The sequence below is a fragment of the Lissotriton helveticus genome, chromosome 9 (assembly GCF_964261635.1).
Source record: "Lissotriton helveticus chromosome 9, aLisHel1.1, whole genome shotgun sequence".
NCBI lineage: Eukaryota > Metazoa > Chordata > Amphibia > Caudata > Salamandridae > Lissotriton > Lissotriton helveticus.
Window position 1 is genome coordinate 627,934,289 of NC_136070.1, and position 25,859 is coordinate 627,960,147.

The 25,859-nt window shown below is 45.0% G+C and overlaps 1 protein-coding gene across 1 annotated transcript in view; it reads right to left on the reverse strand.

Annotated features, from left to right (window-relative positions):
* LOC144781710 (cytochrome P450 2F3-like) overlaps positions 1-25,859 on the reverse strand; it is a 741,839-nt gene that overhangs the window by 268,838 nt on the left and 447,142 nt on the right. The window contains exon 5 of the mRNA XM_078660685.1: positions 25,045-25,205. Coding sequence (XP_078516811.1) covers positions 25,045-25,205 — 161 coding nt within the window. The remainder of the gene's footprint in view (positions 1-25,044; positions 25,206-25,859) is intronic.

A 25,859-nucleotide genomic window follows, 5' to 3' on the forward strand; every position in this document is an offset into this window, starting at 1 on the left:
TATGTCAAACACTTCAAGGTGTTGCTATTTTCCATCTCACCAGCACATCAGCCTCTGAGACATCAGCCTACCATTTAACTCACTTACTTGAATGCATGTAAACAGTCACCATCTTGCCAATGATCAAACTCTTTTTTTGGTTGCTTGGGTAGCGGTGTGCCATGTACATTAATTACAAGGTGACGCAGTGTGACTTAGGGTGGCTTGAGCCACCTTGTAAATATGACGTTTACCACTGCAGTACACTACAGCAAAGGGGCAAGCAATAGGTTTTGGGTTGGGCATACAAACACAACCCATTTCTTTTGACGCTGGCCCAGATTAGAAAGTCTGTGGGAAACCCAAATCTAACAACTCCAAGAAGGAGGTATTCGGGTAGACCTACAAGAGCTAATATTTACATGTAATGTTCTCTAACTATGCGTATTGCATTTTGAAGCACACATAGAAGCTACATATCCCCATTACTGATTGTTTGTGTGCAGAAGGGGACATCTTCCTTTACATAAACAAGCTTTCCCTGCAAAGCAGGCAGCCTTGCACAATGTTGCAAGAGTGTCTGTGTTGACACTAGGAAACTAAATTTAGCGCCAGCGCTAGGAAAAATACAGCGGTGCACTGCATGCTCCTAAATTCGGTGCATCTCTGCGTTTAAAAAACTGTCAGAGTGCGGTGTTAGCAACAGAGGCTTAATGCTGCACTCCAATAGTTTCCTTGTACATATGTCCCATGGAGTCTTCAGGCTGTTTCCGACCAAACAAATCAACATTGATTAAAGTAATTTACATGGGACACACAGTGTGAAGGCAGGCAATTACATTCATATGCACTTGCCTGCCAACGATGATGCCCTGATTGTTCAACAGGTCGCCATCCCGGCCAATGCACTTCTGCCACCGATGTTTAAGTTGTTGGACTGTCCTGTACATACCAAGATGCGCTGCATGTGCCTGCGGATACAGTCCCAGTGCACTTTCCAGACGATCACATCATAGCACACTGTCGTGACCCGACAGATAGGGCGACAGGACAGGAGGACACTAGGACCCTGTGGGTCATGAGGGAGGTGACCAGGTCACCGGACACCACATCCGGTTAGGGACAGGAAGGACGGCAGACTGACCGCTTCTGAAGAATTACCAGCAAACTGCGGTAAGCGCGAAGGAAAGCGTGTTCTCGGAATAGAGGCGCGAGCTCTCGCGAAAGTCTCGGCGGCCATTTTGGGATCAGGCGGCTGGGCCAATCAGAGGTGAGATCTGGGAAGCGGCCATTTTTAAGTCAGGCGAGTGAGATTTCGAATGCGAAATCTCGCGAGAAGAGTGGCGGCCATTTTGAAAAATGGACATAACGAAGAAACGCCATAGAAATCAACAGGACGGCCATATTAAGGCCAGGCAAAACAGAAAAGAAGCCAAAATACAAGGAAAAAGAACAGAATAAAGGAAAAAGGGACCAAGAAAGCCCAGGAGAGGCTAAACAAAGTTAAAGGAAGGAATACAAAGAAGAAATAATAGGGACAAAAGATTACAAAAGAGAAAAGAAGAAAAAAGGCAAACAAAAAAACAAACAAAAAAAAAGACAAAGAAAAGCAGAACAACAAGGAAAGGAAGGACAAAGACCCCACAAAGTCAAGTGAAAGAAAAGAATAATATAAAAGGAAAGAAAACAAGAGGAAGGATAGAACAACGCACAAAGAAGCGACAGAACAAAAAGAGAAAAGAGCACATAAAGGCAAGAAGGCAAGGATGGCAGACCCAAAGCCCAGCGCACAATACAGGAGGCCACTGCCGTTCAACTTATCAGAGCCACAAACAGGAATAAGATGGGAGAAGTGGATCAGACGGTTCTAAAGATATATGGAAGCAACAGATGTAACAGAAGGAAAGAGACTAGGGTTGCTGCTGAACTTAGCAGGTGATGACGTCGAAGAACTTCTGGTGACACTGCCAACCGAAGAAACAAAGTCATATGAGAAACTAAAGAAAGGCCTAACGGCTAAATTTGACCCACAACGGAATATTGACTTCGAACGATATACATTCACTATTGCGTGTCAAATTTAAAATTCAAAAGTCTTTATTTCGATATTTTTCAATCATAAAAGACAATACATAAAACAATTTGAGAAATTTTACAATTCTAAAAGAAGAAGTAGGGAAAATACATCCTTTATGACTAGAAGAATCCACAATTCATCCCTGTACAATTAGCAGTGGCCAGCTAAGGATCATAAAATCCATACAGTACAATCAATAAATAAGTTACAGTAGAAAATATAAAAATCATTAGTTATATAAAAATGTTCAAATATAAAAGAAAATTAATCACCAGGAACATTGATCACTAAGTGCATTTAACAATTTCATATTTTGTTTTAAACTAATTTACTGTAGGCTCGTTTTACGGGCCCGAATTATCCACATCCAATGGAGAAATTTTGCTATGGCTATCACTACGGCTTGGGAATTGTCAGAACATAAAATCCTGACTGCCTCAGTACCCGTTTTGAGTCCTAGCTGGAGACAAATAGGTTTTAACCAGGATCTCCTGGGAACCTTGTACTCAGGACAGGCAAAGAGGACATGCCCAATACCTTCCCGTTGATCCGGGCAAAAGGGACAGGCAAATCCCTGGCCTCCTCGCCATTTGGCGGTAAAGGCATTTAAAGGCAATGTCCCCACCCTAAACTGATGGTACTTCTTCCTATCCCCTGGAATAGTAATCCAATCCCAATATGCCTCAAAGACCGGGGAATGCTTGAGAACTTGAAAATTAGCCGCAAGTGACGGTTCAATGCAACGGCCGAATCTCGATGCTTCAAGCATACTCCAGTACAGATCTTGAAAAATCTTTTTTGGTGGGAAAGGATTGCCTACAGGGTCATCCCACAGTGGCGATAACCCCATGGCCTTGTAGGTAGCCTTAACCTCCCTCAACCATATTATTTTCCGAGCTTTATCAAGGTCTCTTACCTCGATGAAGGCCTGCGCATACTGGGAGAGTTCTGGTGTGACCCATAATCTCCTCCAGTAGGCAACCAATCTATATCTGGCATATCATCGAGGCTATGAGACCCTAAATCATAATGGAGAGAGATTAGTTGAGTGGAGGGCGGTAGGCCTGTGATATTACGAATAAATTTATTTTTCGCCCCCGCCAATTTTCGCAAATTGCTAAATCCCCAAAGTTCTGCCCCGTAGAGAACTGACGCTCCTACTTTGGCATCGTATATCTTAAGAACCGGGGTAATTGGTCTAGTGTGGGATAAATAAAATTCCTTGGTGAGAGCTCCTGTCAATTGTGCATGTTTTGTGAGAAGCTGGTTGGTATGCTGTTTCCAGTCTAGTTTAGATGATAGGGTTATGCCCAGGTAATTAAATACCTGGGTCTGCTCCAATTGGACCCCATCCATAGCCATCTTCCCTCTGACAAGTTTGCTTTTGTGTAGGATCATAAACTTAGTCTTAGATGTATTGATGACAAGGCCATGATCCCTACAAAAAACCTCAAACACACCAACAGCTTTTTGGAGTCCCTGCTGTGTTCTTGAAATCAGTAGCGTATCGTCAGCAAACATCAACAGGGGGATCAGCTTACCATTCAATTTGGGAGCATCAGTTGGTTGCCGCTCAAAATAGCTGATCACCCTGTTGATGTATAACGAGAACAGGGTAGGTGCAAGTACGCACCCTTGGCGTACCCCCCTATCAACTGGGAATTTATCTGTAACACTTCCCTGCTGGTTCCAGCGTACCCGGGCATAGTTTTTTTCATGCAGTCTAATTAAGAGTGACAAAATATCAGGTGGGATACCCTGCTCTTGGAGGGCTGCCCACAACTTGGTGCGAGGCACCTAGTCAAACGCTGATTTAAGATCAACGAAGACTGCAAAAAGCATGCCCTCCCCCAATAACACTACACGCCAATATATTAAAATAAATCTAAAAACTTGGTCAATGGTACTTGTATGGCTACGAAAGCCAGCCTGTAGAGGCGACAGAATGTCCATTTCCTCTATCCAGCCCTGACTACGCTGCAGTAAAAGTCTTGCGACTACCTTTTGTATACAGGCAATCAAACTGATTGGCCTGTAGTTTCCTGGGTCAGAGCATTCCCCCTTTTTAAAGATGGGAATGATCTCGGCTCCCTTCCAGGAGCCGGGTATTGGCAAACCCATCGCAATGCCATTAGCAACCAAATAAATATAAGTAGCCCAGAGATCCTTGTCATGCATAAAAAGATCTGCTGGGACGGAGTCCATGCCTGGTGCTCTAGCTTTGGGGATTATATCCAAAATTTTGATAGTATCTGCTTTGGTAAAGGATAGGTGGTTGGTACCCTCTTTTACTTTTAAAGGAGCCTCACTCACTGCTCCCGATGTGTCAAGAGCGGTAAACTGGGACGCGAAATATGCGACCCAAGCGTTTGGTGATACATAGTTAATAGGATCGCCCCTTTTTCCCCCCCTACCCCATTTTACCATATCCCAAAAGGAACACATAGATCTTTCTTTACTGGCACTCAGGAGCTCCTTCCAATATTCATTGTCCCAATCACTTTTAGCCTTAAGTTGTACTTTTTTGTACATGACTCGGGCTATCTTAATCTTGGCTATCTCTTTGGTCTTTACTGCATCTGATAGGGCCTTATATGCAACCCTACAGGATTTTCCATACCATTGGTCCTCCTTCCTAGCTGGTCTACTCTGTTTTTTTGACACCTTTTTTACAAAAAAAGATCCTAGTTTAGTAAAGAGAGAATCATGAATCCGACTAGTATTTAACACCATCGCCTCATCAGTGGAGTTATTCCTTAAATCTGTTATGGCCTGAACCGTTAAATCCCTTATGGCAGCTAAACCCTCTTCGTTTGTAACACAGTTTGCCCATCTAATCTGTCTCAGGTTATTTGAGAGGGCTATTTCCACACAATCACCAGGGCCCTCTGATTTTGATAAGTTAAATAACCTGAATGTGAGGACTAATGGGTTATGATCGCTCTCTACCCGTTCTTGTATCCGCATATCAACCATAGTAGACCAATTTTCCTTATTCGTCAGGATATAATCGATACGACTATGTGATATACCATTATTAAAGGTAGAGGCACCCTGCTTATCGGAACCCATTCTTCCATTCGTGGCACGGAGCCCATGCTCCACGTTGAGGACTTTAAGCTGTAATGCTGCCTCTCACCATTTCCTAATAGGTGATATTGCCAGCTGAGGGATGTTCCAGATGAAATCCTCTTCCACTGTGAGATCCACATCATGGTTATCTAGTGGTTCAAAACAGCAGTTGAAATCTCCTGCGATGATGATATTATGATCTGTTGAACAATATTGCTCAAGGAGAATATCTAACTGATCAACGGCTTCTGTTGGTTTACCACCAGGAAGTCCCCTTGAATAAACATTAAAAATAAGTAGATCCTTATAGTTTAAACATTTAAGTTTGACTAACAAAATGTCTGGGCTGTTTGTGTTCAACTGAGTGACAGAATATCTGCTGTCCTGCTTAACCCATGTCTACAAACCACCCTCCGATCTTCCCCTTAAACTGGGGCTGGCAGGGGTGTAGAAATTTAGGTACCCTTGCTTATATTCCGGATTAACCTGCCATGTTTCTTGGAGGAGTATTATATCTTTATTGTCCCAGAAGGCTTGCCAATCCAAAGATGTTACCTTACTCCTCAGCCCAGCCACATTTCATGACACCAATGTAGATAATGCTGGTAAACCCATACCGTCAGTTCTGGAGTTAGGGGCATTACCACCCCTACCTAGATAGGGTAATGCTAGGCCCCCATCTAAACTGGTGACCAATGCCTCCTGTGTATGAACGTTATTATTATGGGCGGTATTTATTATCATACAATCATTTGGTGGGTTTAAACCCTTAGTCCCTTCAGAGTCCTCTACGATATTACATATGCCCTGTATGATGGTCCGGGGCACACAAGTGTCACTGGTGTGAGTGGGGCTAGGAGCTAAAGAATCTTTATTTGCACTGGCCTGAGACAATTTGGTACATGCAGTGATGGGATCCCCCTTAAGTCAGTCGCAGTCATTTAGGCCTGACAAAATGTTATGTTAATGGGTGACTTATATAGCGCACGGCTACTCCAAGGAGTGTCCCGGCGCTTTCTGACCCATTACTGAAAAAAGGAGAAGGACAACAAAAACATAACAGAATTACTGATTAAAAAGCCAAGTTTTCAGGGCCTTTCTAAAGGCAAACAGGTTGGGGATGCGGCGGAGATCAACGGGAAGGGAGTTCCATAATTTGGGGGCGAGATGTTTAAAGGAACGTCCACCAATTCTGGCCTTCTTAATGGGAGGCACCATTACCAGGCCAAGATTTTCCGACCGTAGAGATCTGGTGGGCTTGTAGAAAGAAAGCCGTTTCTGAATGTAGGAGGCCCCTACCAAATGGAGTGCCTTATGGGCCAATGTAAGAGCTTTGAATGTGATTCGCTTCTTAATCGAAAGCCAGTGCAGGGAGGAAAGCAACTCAGATGATCTGGCTTGCCGGGGTAGGCCGAAGATGGCTCTGGCCGCAGAATTTTGTACAACCTGGAGTTTGTGCAAAAGATAATCCGGCAAACCCAGGTAGAGGATATTTGAATAGTCAAGCCTGGAACAAATCAGAGCTTGTACTGTCAGCTTCCTATGGGCTAGAGGGAGCAAAGGAAGGAATTTACGCATCATTTTTAGCAGACCAAAACAGGTACCCGTGAGACCTGTGATCTGTGTTTTCAAAGCAAGGGTGTTATCAATTTTGACCCCAAGGTTTTTGGCGACCAAAGAGGAGGAGGAAGGGGGGGACATGCAAACCGGCCACCATTCCTGCCAGGGCGGATCTGCCTGACAGCCGAAGAAGAGCACCTCAGATTTATCAGGGTTGCACTTGAGGCTGCTTCGCTGAAACCAGTTGAAGACAGCCCCAAGGCAACCACGGATGCTCTCCCCGTCGAACTCCTTGCCCTTCTTGCAGGTGAAGAGGAGCTGGGTGTCGTCAGCGTATGATATGATCTGGGCACCCATTGACTCCGCCAGTACCGCCAATGGAGTCATGAAGATGTTAAAAAGGGTCGGGCTCAGCACCGACCCTTGTGGGACTCCGACATCCATAGGCGGCATCTCGGCGGAGTACGGGGGGGCCCAGACCACTTGTCGACGACCCGCTAGGTAAGATCTCAGCCAGCTCAACACCGTCCCTCTGAGTCCGATCTTGTGAAGTCTTCTCAAGAGGGCATCATGCGGGACGGTGTCGAAGGCCGCCGACAGATCCAACAACACCAGCATTGCTCTTCCGCCTGTGTCGAGAACTTCCTTAATGGCTTCGTTAACTTCCAAAAGAGCGGTCTCAGTGCTCAAATTGGAGCGGAAGCCAGATTGGGTAGAGTGGAGTAACCCATGGTCTTCAAGGAAGGAAGAAAGCACAGAGTGAACGTGCTTCTCGACGATCTTAGCCAAACTGGGCAGGAGAGATATGGGCCTATAGTTAGCATGTATCTCTGGATCAAGGCCTGGTTTTTTTAGAAGGGGAACGACCATTGCCTTCTTCCAGGCTGGCGGAACCATGCCGCAGGACAAAGAAAGGTTCAAAACAGAAGAGATTAAGGAATTCAGAGTCATGGCATTCCTGGCTAAAAAGCTCGCCGGACACGGGTCAAGCGGAGAGCCAGATTTAATCCTGAGTAGAAGATCCAGAGAATTAGATTCCAATAAAGGAGGAAACTCCGATAGAATGGGGCAGGAATCAGGAGATAAGGACGTCAGATTGGAGTCATGCAATGATGCAATAAGGGCAGCTGGTGGAAAAGATTCTTGAATCAATTTGATTTTAGTGTTAAAGAAAATGGCCAGCTCCTTTACCCAAGGTTCGGAGAACTTGTGCTGGACTATGCTAGATTTGGGAGAGATAAACTCTTTGACAATGGTAAAAATTTCTTTACTGGAATTTGACGCAGACTCAATTCTATCTGAAAAATAGTTCTTTTTGGCCTCAAGAATGTCAAAGTGGTAAGATTTAATAGATAGTTTATAGGCAGACTTAGCTTCTTTATCATAATGCTTCCGCCAGAGTCTTTCGGCTACCTTACAGTTACGCCGTGCCAGAGCAAGTGATTTAGAAAACCAAGGGGCCGAGCAGCGCTTGACAGATGAAGAGGGGGTAGAAAGAGGAGCAAGATCATCAAGCCTTTCAGTTAACCATTCCTGGAAGGTTTCAAGGTCCCTCTCCAGATGGCCGGATAGAATATAGGGATATTCCTGAAGCGCTTGAGCCAGAATCTCAGGAGTAATTTTATGCAGAGGTCTTCTGGGGTGCCTGAGGTGGTCTGAATTAGTATAAGATGTTTTACTTCTGCCCTGAATTAAAAAACTGATCAAAGAATGGTCAGACCAGAGAACAGGGGTGGGATGGGACATAATAAGGGGAAAGGTGGAGAACACTTGGTCAAGCGTGTGACCCTTATCATGAGTCGCACTTGAGATGTAAGGAATTAGACCAAGAGGAGCAGTGATGTCCTTGATTTTAATCGTTTCACTGTCCAACTCAACGTCCATATGGATGTTAAAATCCCCTAACATTATGCAATTTTCCACCTTCAAGCAAAGAGCAGTAATAGCAGAATGAAGGTCATCGAAGAAGGAACCCCGCAGACCCGGAGGTCTATAGACAAGAAGCCCGGTAAAAGATTGATGCGGGGAGAGTGCAATGGAAAAGGCGAGGGATTCGCAGCCAGGAATAGGCAGGGATGGAATAACTGTGCAGGCAAAAGATCTTAGAACTGCAAGTGCAACACCACCACCTTTTCCCACTGTCCTATCCTGTCTGTAAACAATATAATCAGGCGGAAAGGCTGCCGCGATGTCAGGATTAGACGACTCGCAGAGCCATGTTTCTGTGAGCAAGAGACAGAGTGGTTTCTCAGAGGTAAGTAGCTCAAAGATGTCCAGAGCGTGCCTATGCAATGAGCGGGTGTTAAGCAATAAGCACTTAAATTGTTTAGATGGGAATGGACGGGAACCCTCAGAAGCCCGGTAAATGTTAGGATACCAACCACAACCTGGGCAGCAGCATTTACCTTTGAATCGGCCAGGAAAAACATACCGACAGGTAGCGGTATTAAGGTTAAATGATAGTAGATCCGCTGCAGAGTAAGTAAGCCTAAGTCCAGGGCCTGCCACCGCGACATCCGCTGCCGTGTCGCGGACGGGCGCAGACGGGCAGGACTCTGGCACGACTCCGGTGCAGATCCGGCGCGCCCGCTGATCGCGTCCGCTGCGCGGAGTCATCCCTGCCCGTTTTTATGACGCTGCAAATCGCGTCAGGAAGCCCAACCCTACCCAAGATGGCGGCCAAAAACCGGTGCCCTGCCCTCGGCGTCAATACTCAGCCGAGAGCAGGTCCGGTGCAAGAGGGGAGGGGGTGAGAAGGGGACTTGAAGCGCTACAAGTGCTGGGGGGTCAGAGCACAATAATCCACAATAATCCCACCTTTTAAGCTCAGGTGAAACGAAGTGCAAAATGCAAGATGCAAAATTTAAAATCAGTTAAAACAAAGAGGAAAGGCAAGAGACCTCCCGGCTTCCGCCTCAGGAGGGGGAAAAGCGTGCAGAATCAGAATTACCTGCACTCGCCCTCTCGTCCCTTTTATGACGCTGCAAATCGCGTCAGGAAGCCCAACCCTACCCAAGATGGCGGCCAAAACCGGTGCCCTGCCCTCGGCGTCAATACTCAGCCGAGAGCAGGTCCGGTGCAAGAGGGGAGGGGGTGAGAAGGGGACTTGAAGCGCTACAAGCGCTGGGGGGTCAGAGCACAATAATCCACAATAATCCCACCTTTTAAGCTCAGGTGAAACGAAGTGCAAAATGCAAGATGCAAAATTTAAAATCAGTTAAAACAAAGAGGAAAGGCAAGAGACCTCCCGGCTTCCGCCTCAGGAGGGGGAAAAGCGTGCAGTATCAGAAATACCAAACCTATTTCCTAAACTAATCTCCCAGTCATTAGTCTGGGCACCTGCTCCCCACCTGTTCCACGGGGTATCCCACCTTAACCCTGGAGTCTTGGGGTATGTTACATTCTGCCGCTCACCGTAGAAAAATTTTAGAGTAAGGGGAACAATAGTGCCATTCCTACGTTGGGGGGGAAGAATATTTGGCAAGACATTGGGGAGGACTGCCGAATGGGAAAAGTTCACCACCACACAATCCCCTTTAAACTTTTTTGGTTTACTCCCTATCCAGGCTGTTCTTCTGGCCGACGTAATCACCTCTGCCAGTTGCTGTTTTCCTCCTGGGGCCAAGTGCATATTGCCTGACAGCCAGTGCAACGCCTTACTAGAAAGGGATGTAGGAGATTCTAACTGCCCAGGTGCCAGAGGTGGAACGTTTGCCAGCACCAATACCAAAGGGGAAGCTTCTACCATAAATTGAGGACAATCAGTTTCATGGCTAGTAGCAGGTAGAACAGTGGATGATGGCTGCGCCTCTTCTCTAACTAATGTGTGAATGTCTGCATTTGGTGGTACCTGACCGGGTAGAATGGTTTCTGTCAAACTTCTCTCTACCTCCACCATAGTAGAACCATTCACCCCCGGTAAAGCTGTTAGATTTGAGACCAAAGTCGCTATATTGCCAACCTCCCCATGTACATTATTCTGAATCCCACCAAGCTTTTTCACCTCTGCCGTAAGTTTGTCAATTTTTGCCACCATTGGTTTTATAATGGCTTTTATTTTGGTCTCTATCATATCTACTATCCTAAGTAAAAGCTCATCGTCAATATTATGCTTAGCAGTAACCTCCACAGAATCCATATTCTTATCCTTAATTTTTCGCGGAGGTGAAACCCTTTTCTTCCTTATCCCTGAGCGTAACCCACCCCGCTTTGGTAGAGTCTTTTTGCATTTTCTGTCTACCCTAGAATCCTGCTCTACAGAGGAAACATCTCCTTCCGGTGCCTGGACATGTACCTCTGTATCGAGGTCATCATCGCTTTCCAAGTTAACCTCTATATCATTTTCTAGATCGACCACTGGGGGTGTACCTTGATCATGTATCCCACTGGCGTGAAAGTCAGCGTCGGGGACGTCACTACCGGTGGCCTCTAGGGATGTATCAAGCACAGTGAGTTGCTGGGACGGACTTATAGGGAGGAGAATTGGTGATTGACTTAGTCCTAAGGACTGGCGTCTTTCGTTATTTATTTTAGATACTACTTGGACCATATAATTATCAATCGTGTTTGACGCAATTGGAGCTAGTTTTTTTCAGCATGTTGAACAGTTACTAGTTCGCGCCACACCATAGGATATAAAAAGTATTATATCCCCGGGTTGGGGACAAAAAATACTTGAGTGGGATGGGAGAAGGACAGACAAATCAACACTCAACAACAATCCTCTTGTTTAAGTTTTTGAAGAAAAAAATAGGAGGACTAATAAAAGTCTTACGCCAGGAAGATGATAGGAGCAAAGTAAGCGGCCCAGTCCAGTCTCGTTCTGTCTCGGACTGCCTTAGACTGTCCGCCCTTTGTCCGGGCTTCGTCCGGCGTCCCGCTAAGCGTTGGGGCGGGGCTAAATAGGAGGAGCAGGGGCGGGAAGAGACACCAGGTGCGCTGCGTTTGGCCGTGCGCGGAACCCTGGGTCTCGCAGTCCCGGCCCCTGTGTGGCAAACAGCAGTTAATCCAGGTAGGCGTCCAGTTCCTCCACAAGGCTAGCTCCCAAACAGCACAGGTTACATGAACAAGTTCACGAGACAAAAAGAACCAGAACCAGAGTCACGAGTCAGCTACAGCTACAAGCGGCACCCGTGAAGCGGGGGCCGCGAGCTGTTTAAAGGCAGTAATGCAGGAAGGAGCAGGGGGCGGGAAGAGACACCAGGTGCGCTGCGTTTGGCCGTGCGCGGAACCCTGGGTCTCGCAGTCCCTGCCCCTGTGTGGCGAACAGCAGTTAATCCAGGTAGGCGTCCAGTTCCTCCACAAGGCTAGCTCCCAAACAGCACAGGTTACATGAACAAGATCACGGGACAAAAAGAACCGGAACCAGAGTCACGAGTCAGCTACAGCTACAAGCGGCACAGGGTAATGCAATATGTGGTGATATATAATTCAGACTATTACCAAGGGGTACTGTACTGACTGACACAGGGTCGCCGGGTTCACTTGGTCATGGCCTCCTCTCCACACCGCACTGCACCTCTCCTTTCCTGGGCGTATCACCCTTGCGGTTGCACGCCGGCTCACAGCCTTCCCCCTCAAATAGTGTTTCACCCCTCGCGGCTCCTCGCAATTCCTTGCAACTCCTCAAGATTCGCCCCCACCGCGTCACTCTCCTCGTGGCTCACTGCTGGACTGTGTTTGGACTGTGGTTGAACTGCCCCCCGGCACACACCGGCTCCTCACCTCTCCTCACCTCTCTGCACACCCATGCTCACGCTTCTCCAGGAACCCGCTATGGACCGTCACCGCCTCCCCAGCCTGTGTGCTCGCTTCCTGTGCGCCCAGCCCACAATTGCCGAGACCGCCAAATCCTCTGAACCGAGGCGAGGCGAGACAATGGCAGTGGGGCAGGCACTGAGAACAGCAGCCGTCGGGGGTTGGCAGGTGGGGGGTAGCGTATAGCGGTAAACCCGCAGTCCAGTGAAGCAATCTTGCGGGAGCTCGCTAGCTCGGTGGCTCGGCAACACAGCAGCAGCAAGTACGTGACTCCTCCTACTCTCCGCAAGTACGTGACTCCTCCTACTCTCGTGTCAACAAGTGGACGAGACGCTGGATGACTTAGCGACAACGCTGAGAAAATTGGTGACACATTGTGAGTTCGACAAATTCGACAACGAACAAGCAATAAGGCTACGGATCATTGAAGGCTGTCATGACACAGGATTCAGGGCAAGGATCCTAAAAGAACCGACCTCATTGGAGAGCATCCTGTCACTGGCAAGAGCAGAGGCGAAAGCAACGGCACATGCCAAGGAAATTGAAAGAAGGAAGAACGTCGAAATCGAAAACGCACACTACGTGACGAACCAATATCGCACAGGCCGGTGGAGGAACGACTGGAGGGAACAAACAGAGAGGAGACAACCTGAAGGAACGTGCTACAGGTGCGGAGTGGAATTTCCACACAGAGGCCCGTGCCCAGCGTTTCGCCAGACGTGCAAAAGATGTAATGGAAGAAACCACTACGCCAGTATGTGCCAAGGCGTACAATTCAGATATGACAGAGGAAGAACAGGAAGACCACAAGAGTCGACAACAAGACACGTCAGATATTTCGACAAAGAAAGGAGAAGTTCATCACGAGGGTCAGGCGAAGAAGAGGAAGAAGAGAAAGTGGAAAGGCTATATTACATGTCGGAAGCACACACAGAACTGAGTGGGGGAGATGAAAAAGGAGAAACGACACACCCAACAGACAGAAGCACACGGGAAAAGACAGACTCGGCAACAATAGGAGTAGGAGCACATGAAGTGGAATTTGTACTGGACAGTGGTGCAACATGCAATGTCATGTGTGCATCAGAGTACGAGAAGATGGAAGCCAAGCCGACACTGAGAGCGTCCAGGGTTGAGGTTTTCACCTGGGGGTCAAAGAAACAGGTAACAAGCCTGAGAACGTTCACAGAGGAACTAAAGTACCAAGACAAAAAGAACAAAGAGGACATCCATGTGCTGAAAGGCGATGTTCCAGGACCTTGCCTGCTGGGCAACAGCGCCGCCCAAGCCATGGGTCTCATAACCATGACATATGACACGGAAAAAACGAAAGACACACTGAGCGCAAGCGTAGAGAAGATGCAGGGACCAGAGAAAGAGGAAGAGAACGAAAAAGAATCACGGAGGGAACAAACACCACAAAGGGTGGCAGGAGAAAGAGAGGAACTTACGGAGATGGCGCCAGCCGGCCCGCACCACGGGGCACATGGCAAGGAGCTAGCAGCAGACGAAGGAAGCTGGCAAGAGGAGAGTATCTTGGTGTATCTCTGAGCTGCAGTGTGGACACTACAATAGCACACCAACTTCACCCACGCCCAACCATCCTAGGAAGGTAGAACTTCACCAGCCAGGGGAGTGTCCCAAATGCATCGTACGACAGCCACACCTCCCTTCCTTCCCCCAACATCTTCCCCCACAGTCCTAGGCCCACTATGTGAAGAAAACCCAACCTAAAGTAACAGTAACTATCAAAAACAACTATACATCTGGTAGACAGACATCCAACAAGTCAAGAGTAAAAACGCAAACAAACTGCAACAAATACGCAAGACAGGACTTGACAGGGACAGTAGGGACAACAGACTAACCACTAGTACACTTCGACCACAGAGATTCAGCACACGCCTCCAAGCACAAACACACAGCTCAAAGGACACTAACAGTGTAAGGAAAAGTGAAAGAGAAAGTGTACAGCACAATTCCTGGGGACAGGATGCATGCTGACATCACTTCCTTTGTGTTTGCAGCACGTTTTGCCAGCTTACGTGATTATTTTTGCCGCTAACGGTTTAGAGTGGAATTTCAATTGACAAATCATTAACTCTGCGAGTTTTTTTGCTATGAAAAACTTCACGCTAACCTGTAATGCCTGAAAAAATGAACGCCAAGTTGTATTTAAACTGTACTTTTACCATTTTTTTAGCTGTTGCATGCCTGATAACAGTCTATGGCTATGGCATGTGAAATATGTTGTGTATGTGATTTTCCTTGGTCAGATGTCTTTGGTTCCAGACCATCCAAAACTTTTGATGCCGCACCAGATTCATACATCTGTGGCTGTTTCAACTTTGACATCCCTGAAAATGCGCCATTAGACAGGCTAGACTAGGAGACATGTAATAAGTAGTTATGCGTTTCAGCCTATTCCCTGTGTGCTTCCTTCTGCAGCAGTCATGGATGAGTCAATTCCCCTTTTAAAATTATTTTATGTTCTGTAAGGTGTCCCTTCTTGCACAGGAAGAAAACCATGCAGCGCAGTCATACTTGCTACATGATTAGCCCTGTCCAGATTTGTCGGCACAAGGTCACGCATATGGTTGCGCCATAATTATGGTAATATATGCTTCATCCCTGTGTGTTAAGACAAGACAAAGCATCATGCTACCAATTTTTGTTCAACACAAGCATCAGAGTTTTCGTCATTTGTTACACCTAACAGTTCTGAATGGGATTGTGCTGTTTTTTCAAAGTGTGCAGCAGCATGCATCACACGTTTGAAGAGCAAACTAAGGGGACAATGCAATGATTTACACTTGTATCACCTTCTGGAGCCTCCTTTTCAGAGCCATTACATAATTTGGCACAGCCTCAGCTTACTAAACCTGGGGCCGCATTATGAGGCTAAGTATGTTGCAGCAGAAGCCCCAATGCAACACCCTTTGCAAACAACCTTCACGCTAAGTGGAGCATTTACATGTGCCCCAATTCCAATGCAGCATTCAGCCACGTTACGTGGCTTGACACCACTTTGTAAAATAGTAGAAGGTGAGTTTGCCATTAGAACATCACGAAAAGTGACATTCTAGTTATCCACTAGTAAATGTTGCCCTAAGTAGTTTTGCCACATTATGCATGTCTTTTCACATATTGAAATATGTGTCCTGGATGATGGAGCCAAAATTGTCCATGTCCCACTTTGGTCTTGGGCCCATATGTGCATGAACGTGTGAGGAGATGGTAGCTTAGGATGATGTGACACCTATTTGATATTTATGTGTGTTCATGAGTGTTGGGCAGTCTCCAGGTGAAGATTTAGCTATGTGACATGACCATTTCCTAGGAGTGCATACTCTTATTTGTGTTCAACTAGGCTTGGAAAAATGCATATATTTTGACGAGTATAGTGTTAACAAACACCTAGTTTACATCCATTAACTTATGAATGCTTCCATTCTTTGTGCCGCATTTTCGAGCTATGGGATGCCTCTTCATTTTGGTACCATTATATTTTTGAAATTTCTGAGCACATTGTATTAACCATTGAGGGAGTAAAAAGTTGTATGTCATCTTGCATGTATTGGCCATGCGGATCCCTGACGCACTCTAGTCATGGGAATTTCATCAGTTGTTTTGTGGATTGAGACACACAGTAAGTATGATGTGATGAGGATAGCTCCTTTTGTCAAATATGCTTACCATAGCACAATCAAGGTGGTGGTCATAGGACATCCACACATTGTTCTCATTCGTTCGTAAACATATTTGGTCTACGTACACATTAGTTAAGCGAGTTGCTTTCTCAGTTATCACATTACTAACCTATGTGTCAGTGTTTGGGAAGAGTGTTGTAGGCCAATTGAAGGTTAATACAGTGCGGAAATTTGAGTCTTACACCATGTTTGCATTTCAAGACATTTACCAACCTATAGTTACAGTGACACATGTCTGAGGTATAGGGGAAGTATCACCTGCAAGACTGGGCATTATGTGTATAATTGGTGAAAGATGTTGCCCATCAACTGTATGGATGCAACAGTTTGTCTTGCAACCTTATGGTTTACTTCTTCAGCCTCCCCACCTTCCAGGTTATCCTGCTCACCATTGTCATGTAGCTATAGGACTTTGGTCTACAGGCATACTTTCAGTGAAATGCAGCACACCAAGATGATTTCACACACCATTGGCAGTGAGAAGTGCAGTCTGCTCCCTTATACATCTATGCACCGGAAATAGGATATATTGACTCCTGCACTCAAATGAATGATGGGCCTAGTGCTGCATTGGACACAACACACAAAGCACATAGTATTTCTCAATGGAGCTCCATTGGCATTTTGTAGTCGACATGCACTACATATTTAATGATACTAGGTTATGTCATAGGTAATATCATATATTCTGCTACGTGATTGGTCTGTGTGACAGGCTTAAGGAGGTCAACTACAGTATGCCAGAATTGTAATCTTCAAATATGATTAACAAAGCTTACAAGATGTTGGTTAAGTATTGTTTACTTTTATACATAACCATCACAATTATTAGCCCATATTTATAGGTGAACATTGAATTTATGTGTCATTCTGTGAAGAAATTATTGATGAGTCCATCCCTCCTCCGGGTTGCTGCTGCTGTACTGGCAGGTTGCCTCTGGTCCTTTATTTCTTCCACTCCAACCTAAAGATTTTCCAGATCCACATTGTGGTCGGGCAAAGATGTATTAGACCGGATACATATGTTGTGTAGTATGCAACAAACAAGAATAATTTTGCATACCAGGGGTGGTGAGTATAGCAATGTCCCACCAGATGTGTCCAGGCAGCTAAAATGGGATTTTAGGACGCTAAAAGTCCTTTCAACTATGGACCAGGTGTAGCCAAGCAAAAAGGACAGCTCCTGTTTCTCTTACAGGGGGCCAATATTGCAGCACTGCTGCAAAACTGGCCCCCAGTAAGAAAAGTGGCCCCTGGGGGAACAAAACCATCCCCCACCCTTCTGTCCCACCAGGGAAATTCCCTTTCCCGCTACGGACAGGCTGGCCCTGGTAGGGACACTATACAGAAATTAGTAGCTGTGTTGTGAGGTTGCACAGAAGCATTGAACAAGTATACTGTGTATACTGCAATGCAGACACCTTGGGGCCAGTGTAGGCCATATCTTTAACAGTATTTGGTATCCATTCATTTGGATTACACTCATGATATGCCCTTGAAGACGTTATTGTTGGCTGTAATAGGGAATGTGGTCTGTGTATGATGGACCTTGCTGCACAATCTGAGCCCTTGGATGAGAGCTGTGGTGATTCAGTCACAGGAATTATTTACATGCTGTGCAAATAGCATGGGATATGTATCTTTGATGTGTAATGTAATGCTGCATTGCTGTGAGTGACTAGTGCAGTACTACTGTATTTAATTGATTTGTAATCTCATAGAAGTGTGTAATGTCATCTCTCCTCTTGCCCATGGGAATGACTTGTGGGACACAGAGTTCACACAAGGGATTCTTCGCTTTTTCAATATCTAGTTGTACCTGATCATTACAATGTGTTGTTACATGAATGTCTTAGACAACATCTGGGTGTGCACATGGTTCCTCATGTTATTTATTCAGCCACTGTACATTGCTGATTGTGTGAAAGACTGATCTAACCTGAATGCAAATTTAACAGGTGGATTGTGTTTTTCTTTGAAATACACAACATCCATCATGTTCTATGTTCAATTAATGACAACATCATCTACTTGGCAAACCGAGTAGCACCATTGCACCATTGTGCACATGTGTCATCTTGTTGTCCGGAGATGACATTAGGTTATGTAGTGCAAATTTCAAAAACATTGTCATGAAATCTGTGGATCTCCCTCCGACACTGTGTGATATAGATTACTAATACTAATCATAATGTAGATAAGAATGAGCCCTATACTTCTGTATCCTCAGTTGTGATTCTGTAGGGTGGCACACCAATTGCACACTTTCACATGGTCCCTCTACATTGGATGTGCATAATCAGGTTGTGGTCTAAATTATTGTTGACTGGGAAGGGGTAGCAATTTGTCCATGGTGTACATTATTGTAATTTGCAAACTGTGTGATGTCCTTTGTAGTGGTCTGCCTTACTTCATACCTATTGGTCCTTGTAATATTCTGCAGAAACTTTTCACATTACCAAGTAGTTAGGAAATGGCCATGTCCTCCACCATAGCATAATGATAGATAACAGTCCCTCATCCCATTAGACTGGTTTCTGTGGGCCAAACTGGTTTAGAGTGTCAACAGGTCGACCTCAAGGGCATTGGGAAGAACCAGCTGTACCATTCTGAGCAGGGGAGCTTGGGGCAGATTTTTTACAGCCCTTCTTAACTATCATCCTTGGCTGAAATGCCATTGAAAGTCAGAATGAGAAACATATCAACAGTAGAAGCATTGAATACTGTGTTATAACTGCGTCAAAGGAGCTTGAAACAGTGACAAAAGAATGAAGCTGTATTTAAATAGAATGGAAAAAATAAGTTAGACACAAAGGCAGTGCAACAGCAGGATGGAAGGAAATCAGGCTGCAAACGGGTAAAGAAGGAAAGCTAACAGGAAGCAGGATGGAACATAAGTACATATAAATCATATGAAGTGGAATACAAAAAGGAGGGAGATGGAAGAAAAGAATTAAGCTTGGAAAGAGGGTTAGGAATAAATGATAAGAACAGAAAAAAATAATTGTAATTAGCTATGGAAGTAGACATTGAAAGAAGGAAATTAGACAAATAAATGTGAACGTAGAACTGAGTGATGGATGGAAGGGCAAAAGAAGGAAAGAAGGTAAAGAAAGATGTAATGAGTGGAAGGAAAACAAAAGGTAAGGAAAGATGGGAAGAAGGACTAGAGGGTGATTTAAAAAAAGGACAAAACAAGAAGAGAAGAATGAGAAGATGGCAAGCAGCAAAGAAAAATGAACAGGAATGAAGAGAAGGGCATAAAGCGAGAAAGGTGTATGCATAAAATGTAAAAAGAATGGGCAAAAATAAAGTAAGATAAAAAAATGTAATGATGAGAATGGAAATGGAGGACATAGAAGGTCGGAGAGAAAGATAGAGTGAAAATAGGTAGGAATGAAAGTAATAAGTTAACACTTTTGAATGTGCATTTTTGCAAATATCTGAAAATTTACAAATGCAATATGCATCATTCTCAAGCATTGTAATAAGGGAAGCTAACACCACGGGTACTTGAATAGTAAGTGTTAGGATCAATACCGTCAGGGTTGTTTTTTTTGTTCCTTGAGGCTCAAAGTGGGTAGTTATTTAATTTCCTGGCTACTCCCTTGGTAAGACTTATTACTATATGTTGGTCTTTTGCATTATATGTTTAGGGATAAAAGTTGCGACAGCAGCAATGTATGCACAATGTAATTCAAAACATGAGCGATTTGACATTGTTTACCTACATGATTGAGTGCCTTGTGGTGTGTTGTATGTTAGAGTTGTACTTACTAACAAGCAGTCCATTCCCGGAGGTGCCATTCTGATACCGCTAGTTGATGACAGTTTGGGGGAAGATGCAGGAATCATGCACACTACCAGGGTACTTTGTAACAACACTGAGGAAAACACCAAGATAGTCAACAATAACCTGCACATTCATGGAGCAGGTGTGCTTCCTGTTTCTGTGAATGTGTGCACTTTCAGCAGGAGGCACAAGTTGCACAAGGGTGCAGTCCATTGCCCCCAACACATGTGGAATTCCAGCAATAACATAAAAGCCTTGCTTGCTGTCGAGTTGTTCTTGCCCAGTTTTGGGGAAGTCGAGGTAATATGGCATCGGGCTGATAATGGCATCCAGGACAAGGGGAAGGAAATGGGAAAAGGATGCTTGTGATACTTCTACCACTCTGGCGGTGGTAGGTTGAAAAGTTCCTGAGGCCAGCATGTGGAGGACAACAAGTAGCTTGGTCTGTGGAGGGATGTTGGTGCAGCGCAGTGTACTATCTGGTTCAGGAGGCAGACAATGGACCTCCACTTTAGCCTGTTATGGGCTAGAACTTCTTCTTGCCAGAGATGAATGAGGGTGATACTCTGGGGTAGACCTGCTACCTTCTCCGGTGCTGCCTCAGTAGTGGTGGTCTCCTTGGTGCTCCTAGTTGCAGTAGAAAAAGATCCATGGCGTCGTTTAGGTTACCATTGATGAATTGGGACTGTTCTACTTTTCTACAAGTGTATTAGCGTCATCTTTAAGACCAGGTAATTCCTAGTGGTAAAAAACTGCTGCTAATGGTACTTAGTGGCAGTTTTTCAATTTTAACGTTGTACCAGGAACTCCTTGTAAATATCGCATTGGGTGTTTTGCGGGAGTTTTATTGCAGGGCGCCTACCTGGTATCTCATTGTCAGTACGTCATGCTAACCGAAGTAGTGCTGTGAATAATTGTCCATAACTCTGCCAAAATGTCGCTAACGGGACTTTATGGCAATTTTTAAATATGGCAATAAAAAATAAGCCACAATAGCATCAACATTTTTTTGCTACAGCGCCCTTAAATCTCTGTAAATATGCCCATGGGGTTTCCTTGCAAAGCAGCAGTACCTTAGCCCTAACACCCTCTGAGAAATCTCCCAGGGTTCCATGGTCGTTTTTTTTTTCTTTAAAAAAGAAACTTCTGTTTTGAGAGTTTGTTTATCAAAAATAAAAAAGTTTGCTGAGGGGCTGCATTAAACATGAAAAATGCTTAGTGTTAGAAATTGGGGTCTCTAGTTGGCATTGGTTCGCACCTTTGTCCATATAGGGACCCTTCCTTCTACTCAGGATAAGGGAGATACACTACTGAAATAACCCCTGCTCACCCCCTTCGTAGCTTGGCACGAGCAGTCAGGCTTATCTCAGAGGCAGTGTGTAAAGCATTTGCACGTAACCAACAGTAATACAGTAAAGACACTACAAAAGGACACCCCACTAGTTTTAGAAAAATAACCAATATTTTATCTGTGAAAACAAGACCAAAAACGATAAAAATCCACAATATAGTTCTTAGAAATCTTAATAATCCAAAATAGGCTTAAAAGACAGTTCCTTGAAGTTGATAGCTCTGTCCGGGGATATCACGGCATCGTGAACAACAAATCAAATTAGTTCTGGCTGATCGGGCCGTCTCATGCCAGCAACGGTGTCATGAAGACCCGCAAAATAATACCTTTAGAAATGTAGGGTGCCGGTGAGCTCTGAAGAGCTGGCGTCTGTTCCAGAGATCGGTGCAGGAATCATTGGGCCATTAAAGTCACGCGTCACAGATCTAACGCCTCGGAGTTTAAGCCGGAGGTGCCGCCGTGTGACCTTCGATGTGAAGTGCAGCAGTACAGCGTGTGGTGTCCTCAGGTCGCAGTGCAGGCAGCGGCTCAGTGACAGTCACCCAGCAGCGTCAGTGAGATCAGGGCTGCGGTGCAAAGTGATGCGGTGCTTGTCACGGTGCAAGTAGCATCTTTGTAATTGCTGAAGCATTGTTGTTGGCTGATGAACCGGAGTTGATGGTGCTGGCTTCGGTAGGCCAAGTCTGCGGTGCGGGATGAAGGCAGTGTGTCGAGTGACTTAAGAGCAGTGCCCTCGAACCACAGTGGAAGCAGCAGCATCAATGTCAGCATGGAGCGGCATTGTGGGTTATACCAGGGCAGCATCGTAAAGTGAGGCGGTGCAAAGTGCGGTGCCCATAGGTCACTGTGCAAGCAGCGGCTTGGTGGCAGCATCAAACCGCATCGTCTGTGAGACCAGGGTTGCGGTGTGTAGGACCGTGCCCTCTGTGAAGCCTTCAGGACATGGAGCCGGCATCAGCATCGGTGACGGCTTTGGGTTGCTTTTTCTTCTGTTGCAGCCCAAAACACACAGTTCCCAGTGCTTTTAGCAGATGAACTTGAAGTTTTTGCTGTTCCTGAGACGTCTTGAACAGGGGGTAAGATCTACATCAAGCCCTTGGAGAAAATCAAACAAAGATGTTGCAGAAAGTTCAGTCCAGTCCATTCTCTGTCCAAGATAGAAGCAGCTACTGCAGGCCAACACAGCAAAGCACACAGTAATTTGGCAGTTTCACCTCACAGCTTCTCCAGCTCTTCTTCTCAGCAGGTTTCTGAGTCCAAAAAAGTTCTAAAGTTCTGGGGTCGGGGACACAATATTTATACTCAGTTTCTCATTGTTCTATTGAGCAGAGAGTGATTGTGCTGTTTAAACCAGGTTGGTCCTCTCTTGCCCAGCTTCCTGGCAGGAGTTGGAGACAGCATTATCCAAGGCAGAACAGGCCCAATCAAGTGTAAGGAAATCTTCAACCACCATTCTAAATGCGGCCCAGGTCTATTCAGCCCAGCCCTGACTCATCCAGGAAAGGCAGGACACCCCTCAACCCCCCAGTGGCTGTCTGAAGAGAATGCACATCCCCAGCGCCTGTCACTCCAAAACCAGAAAGGCAATCCACAACCATGCAGAGGCACACAAGATGGCTAAGCAAAACAATACCTACTTTCTAAAAGTGGTATTTTGAAACACAGAACATAACAATCATCTTTACTGAAATTAGCAGTTTTATATTCTAAGTTCAGGCATCTTTCTACCGTGTCCCAATTGGAAGTTATACTTATAAGATGTCATTAGTAAACTCCCATTCGATCCTATGGGACAGATAATCTTTCCATAGTGATAAACAAATTACACTGTAGTTCACTATCAGGACATGTTACACACCCCAGTACATGTCCTACCTGGTATACAACCTTTACAACGCAACCTTTACAACGCACTACCATTACAACGAAACTTTTACAACGCAACATCCATTACAACGCATGCATTTACAACGCATGACACTACAACGCACACCACTACAACGCATGTCATTACAATGCAGTCATTACAACGCATACCATTACAACGCATAGCATTACAGCACATAGTACCCTTACACTATCCTACACTTACCCTACTGTTGCACCCCCTGGAGTTAGAACAGTAATTTTTACCCCTACACTATCCAACACTTACCCTACTGTTGCACCCCCTGGAGTTAGAATAGTAATTATTACCCCTACACTATCCAATACTTACCTTACATGCAAAATAATGTTATGCGTTGTAATGGTATGCATTGTAAAGGTAGTATGCGATGTAATGGAATATGTTGTAAAGGTAGTTTTTAAAAATTTGTTGTAAATGCATGCGTTGTAATGGAATGCGTTGTAATGGATGTTGCGTTGTAAAAAATGCGTTGTAAAGGTAGGCGTTGTAAAAGTATGCGTTGTAACGTCATACATCCGTCCTACCTTTCACATTCACTGCACCCTACCCATAAGGGTACCTTGGGCTTACGATATGGGTGACTTACATGTAATAAAAGGGAAGGTTAGGGCTTGGTAAGTGGGTGCACTTTCCAAGTCAACATGGCAGTAAACTGCACACAGACACTGTAGTGGCAGGCCAGAGAACCCTTGAAAGACTGCTCGTGTGGGTGGCAGAATCAGTGCTGCAGGCCCACTAGCAGCATTTTATTTACAGGCCCTGGCACTCTTAGTGCACTTTACTAGGGACTTACCAGTAAATCTAAAACACCAATCATGGAAACACCAACCCATAATACAATTTACAATAGGAGCACTTCTACTTTAACACTGAACGTCAGTGAGAAAGTGCCCAGAGACACTAAACCAGAAAAAACATAGTGAAAACCAGGAGGTCAGATACCAAAAAGACAGGGGTAACATGGCAAAAGATGCCAGGTCTAACACTTAGCAAATCTACAGTTCCTTCAAAGGAACCACAATGACAGCAGTTCCTCTGAAAGTAAAGATATTGCTGACAGCGAAGCTGAAATATTTAGTTATTGAGGGTGATCATTGGCCATAGTGGAGCCAGTCATCACCTCTGCTACCCAGGCAAGTCGGCCCGCTATCTGCCTAATTCTTTATAAGCTAAACAAATTTTTATTTTGCTTTGTAAGCTATTTTTCAGGGGTGCAGACCTTGAAGTCCCATATTCATAAAGTATTTTTGAAGCCTGTTTCCATAGTTTTTAGTTTTTATATTTAACTTATAGTGGCTTTTCGATGCAATACGAGATGGAAACATAACTCTCAAGTATCAAAGTCCTTAATAATGCTTCCAAAAACTTAGGCCCCGATTACGAGTCTGGCAGTCTTGAGACAGCCAGACTTGTGCAGGTGGTCACCGCTGGCTGTGTTCCTGGCGGTGTCACAGGAGCACCACAAAGCATTATGCTGAGTATGGATTTACGCAACTCCGCTCAGCATATTGTGAGTTCTTGGACCACCAGCCTTTTCATAGCGCAGCCCCGCCATGAAAAGGCTGGCATCGCAGGAACAAAGGGGGTCCTACCGGGCCCCCATGTCTCCCCCGCCAGGGGGATTCATTCAGGGGGGCACATTGCCCCCCTGTCTGTTTTCTTCCCCGTTCCAGCACAGCATGGACGTCAGAGTCCATGCCGTGCTGGAACTTTTTGACGGTTCTCTTTGCGGTGCTTGTTTTCAAGGCATCACCATGGGAAACGCAAAAGGATCGCCAACTGTATTACGAGTTGTACTTTTACAATAATTGGCAAGTTCCTAATTGCTATACTCACCATGCCCCAGGTGCTGCTCATTATCTGGAAACTGTTCTGGACACAATGGACCACTAGCTCAAAGTCTTCATCTTCATAATCAAATCGGTTCCCAAAAACAATGGCGCTAATGATGTTGGAAAGTGAGCGGCTCATGCAGAATTCTGGGTCAAATGGTGTACCTGGAGACAATAAAAGCACATGTAAAAGTCACAAAATCATAAATGTAGAATTTGCCTTTGCCTTCATATGTTCTTTACCGAGTTGTTGTACTAAGGATTCATGGTTTAAAGTGAAATTACTAATAGATGGATTTGGAGAATTTAGCACAACCCTTTGTTGCATTGTTGATCAGAATGGGACAGTGAATTGCAGTCTTGCTTTTCTTGCCACACCCAAAACCTTATTTCCTTCATTATTTATTATGTATATTACTGTATAAAGCATAGAAGTACAAAAGACTGGGAGAGGCATTGTTACAAGAACAAAAGTTCGAAAGGTTCAAATCCCATAAATGATGTACGAAAGCGATGACAGAAATGCGAGTCTTTCACTTTTATGGTTTTGTAGATCCTTTTATTCTTTATTGAACATACAACAGCCAACGTGTTTCACAGGGCAAAGAAATAGTTCACACAATCTACAAACTGTATTCCATGTCAGTCAGTCAGTCAATTACTTTATTCGATACTTATAACATAAGATCATAAAAGTGCAGATGAATACAGTTTAAAAACAGCAAAAGACAAATGAATACAATTTAAAACAACGTCAATCAATCAGTGCAAAAACAGAGTGCTGTACATATCAGTGAGAGTAAAAATAGCAAAGCAAAA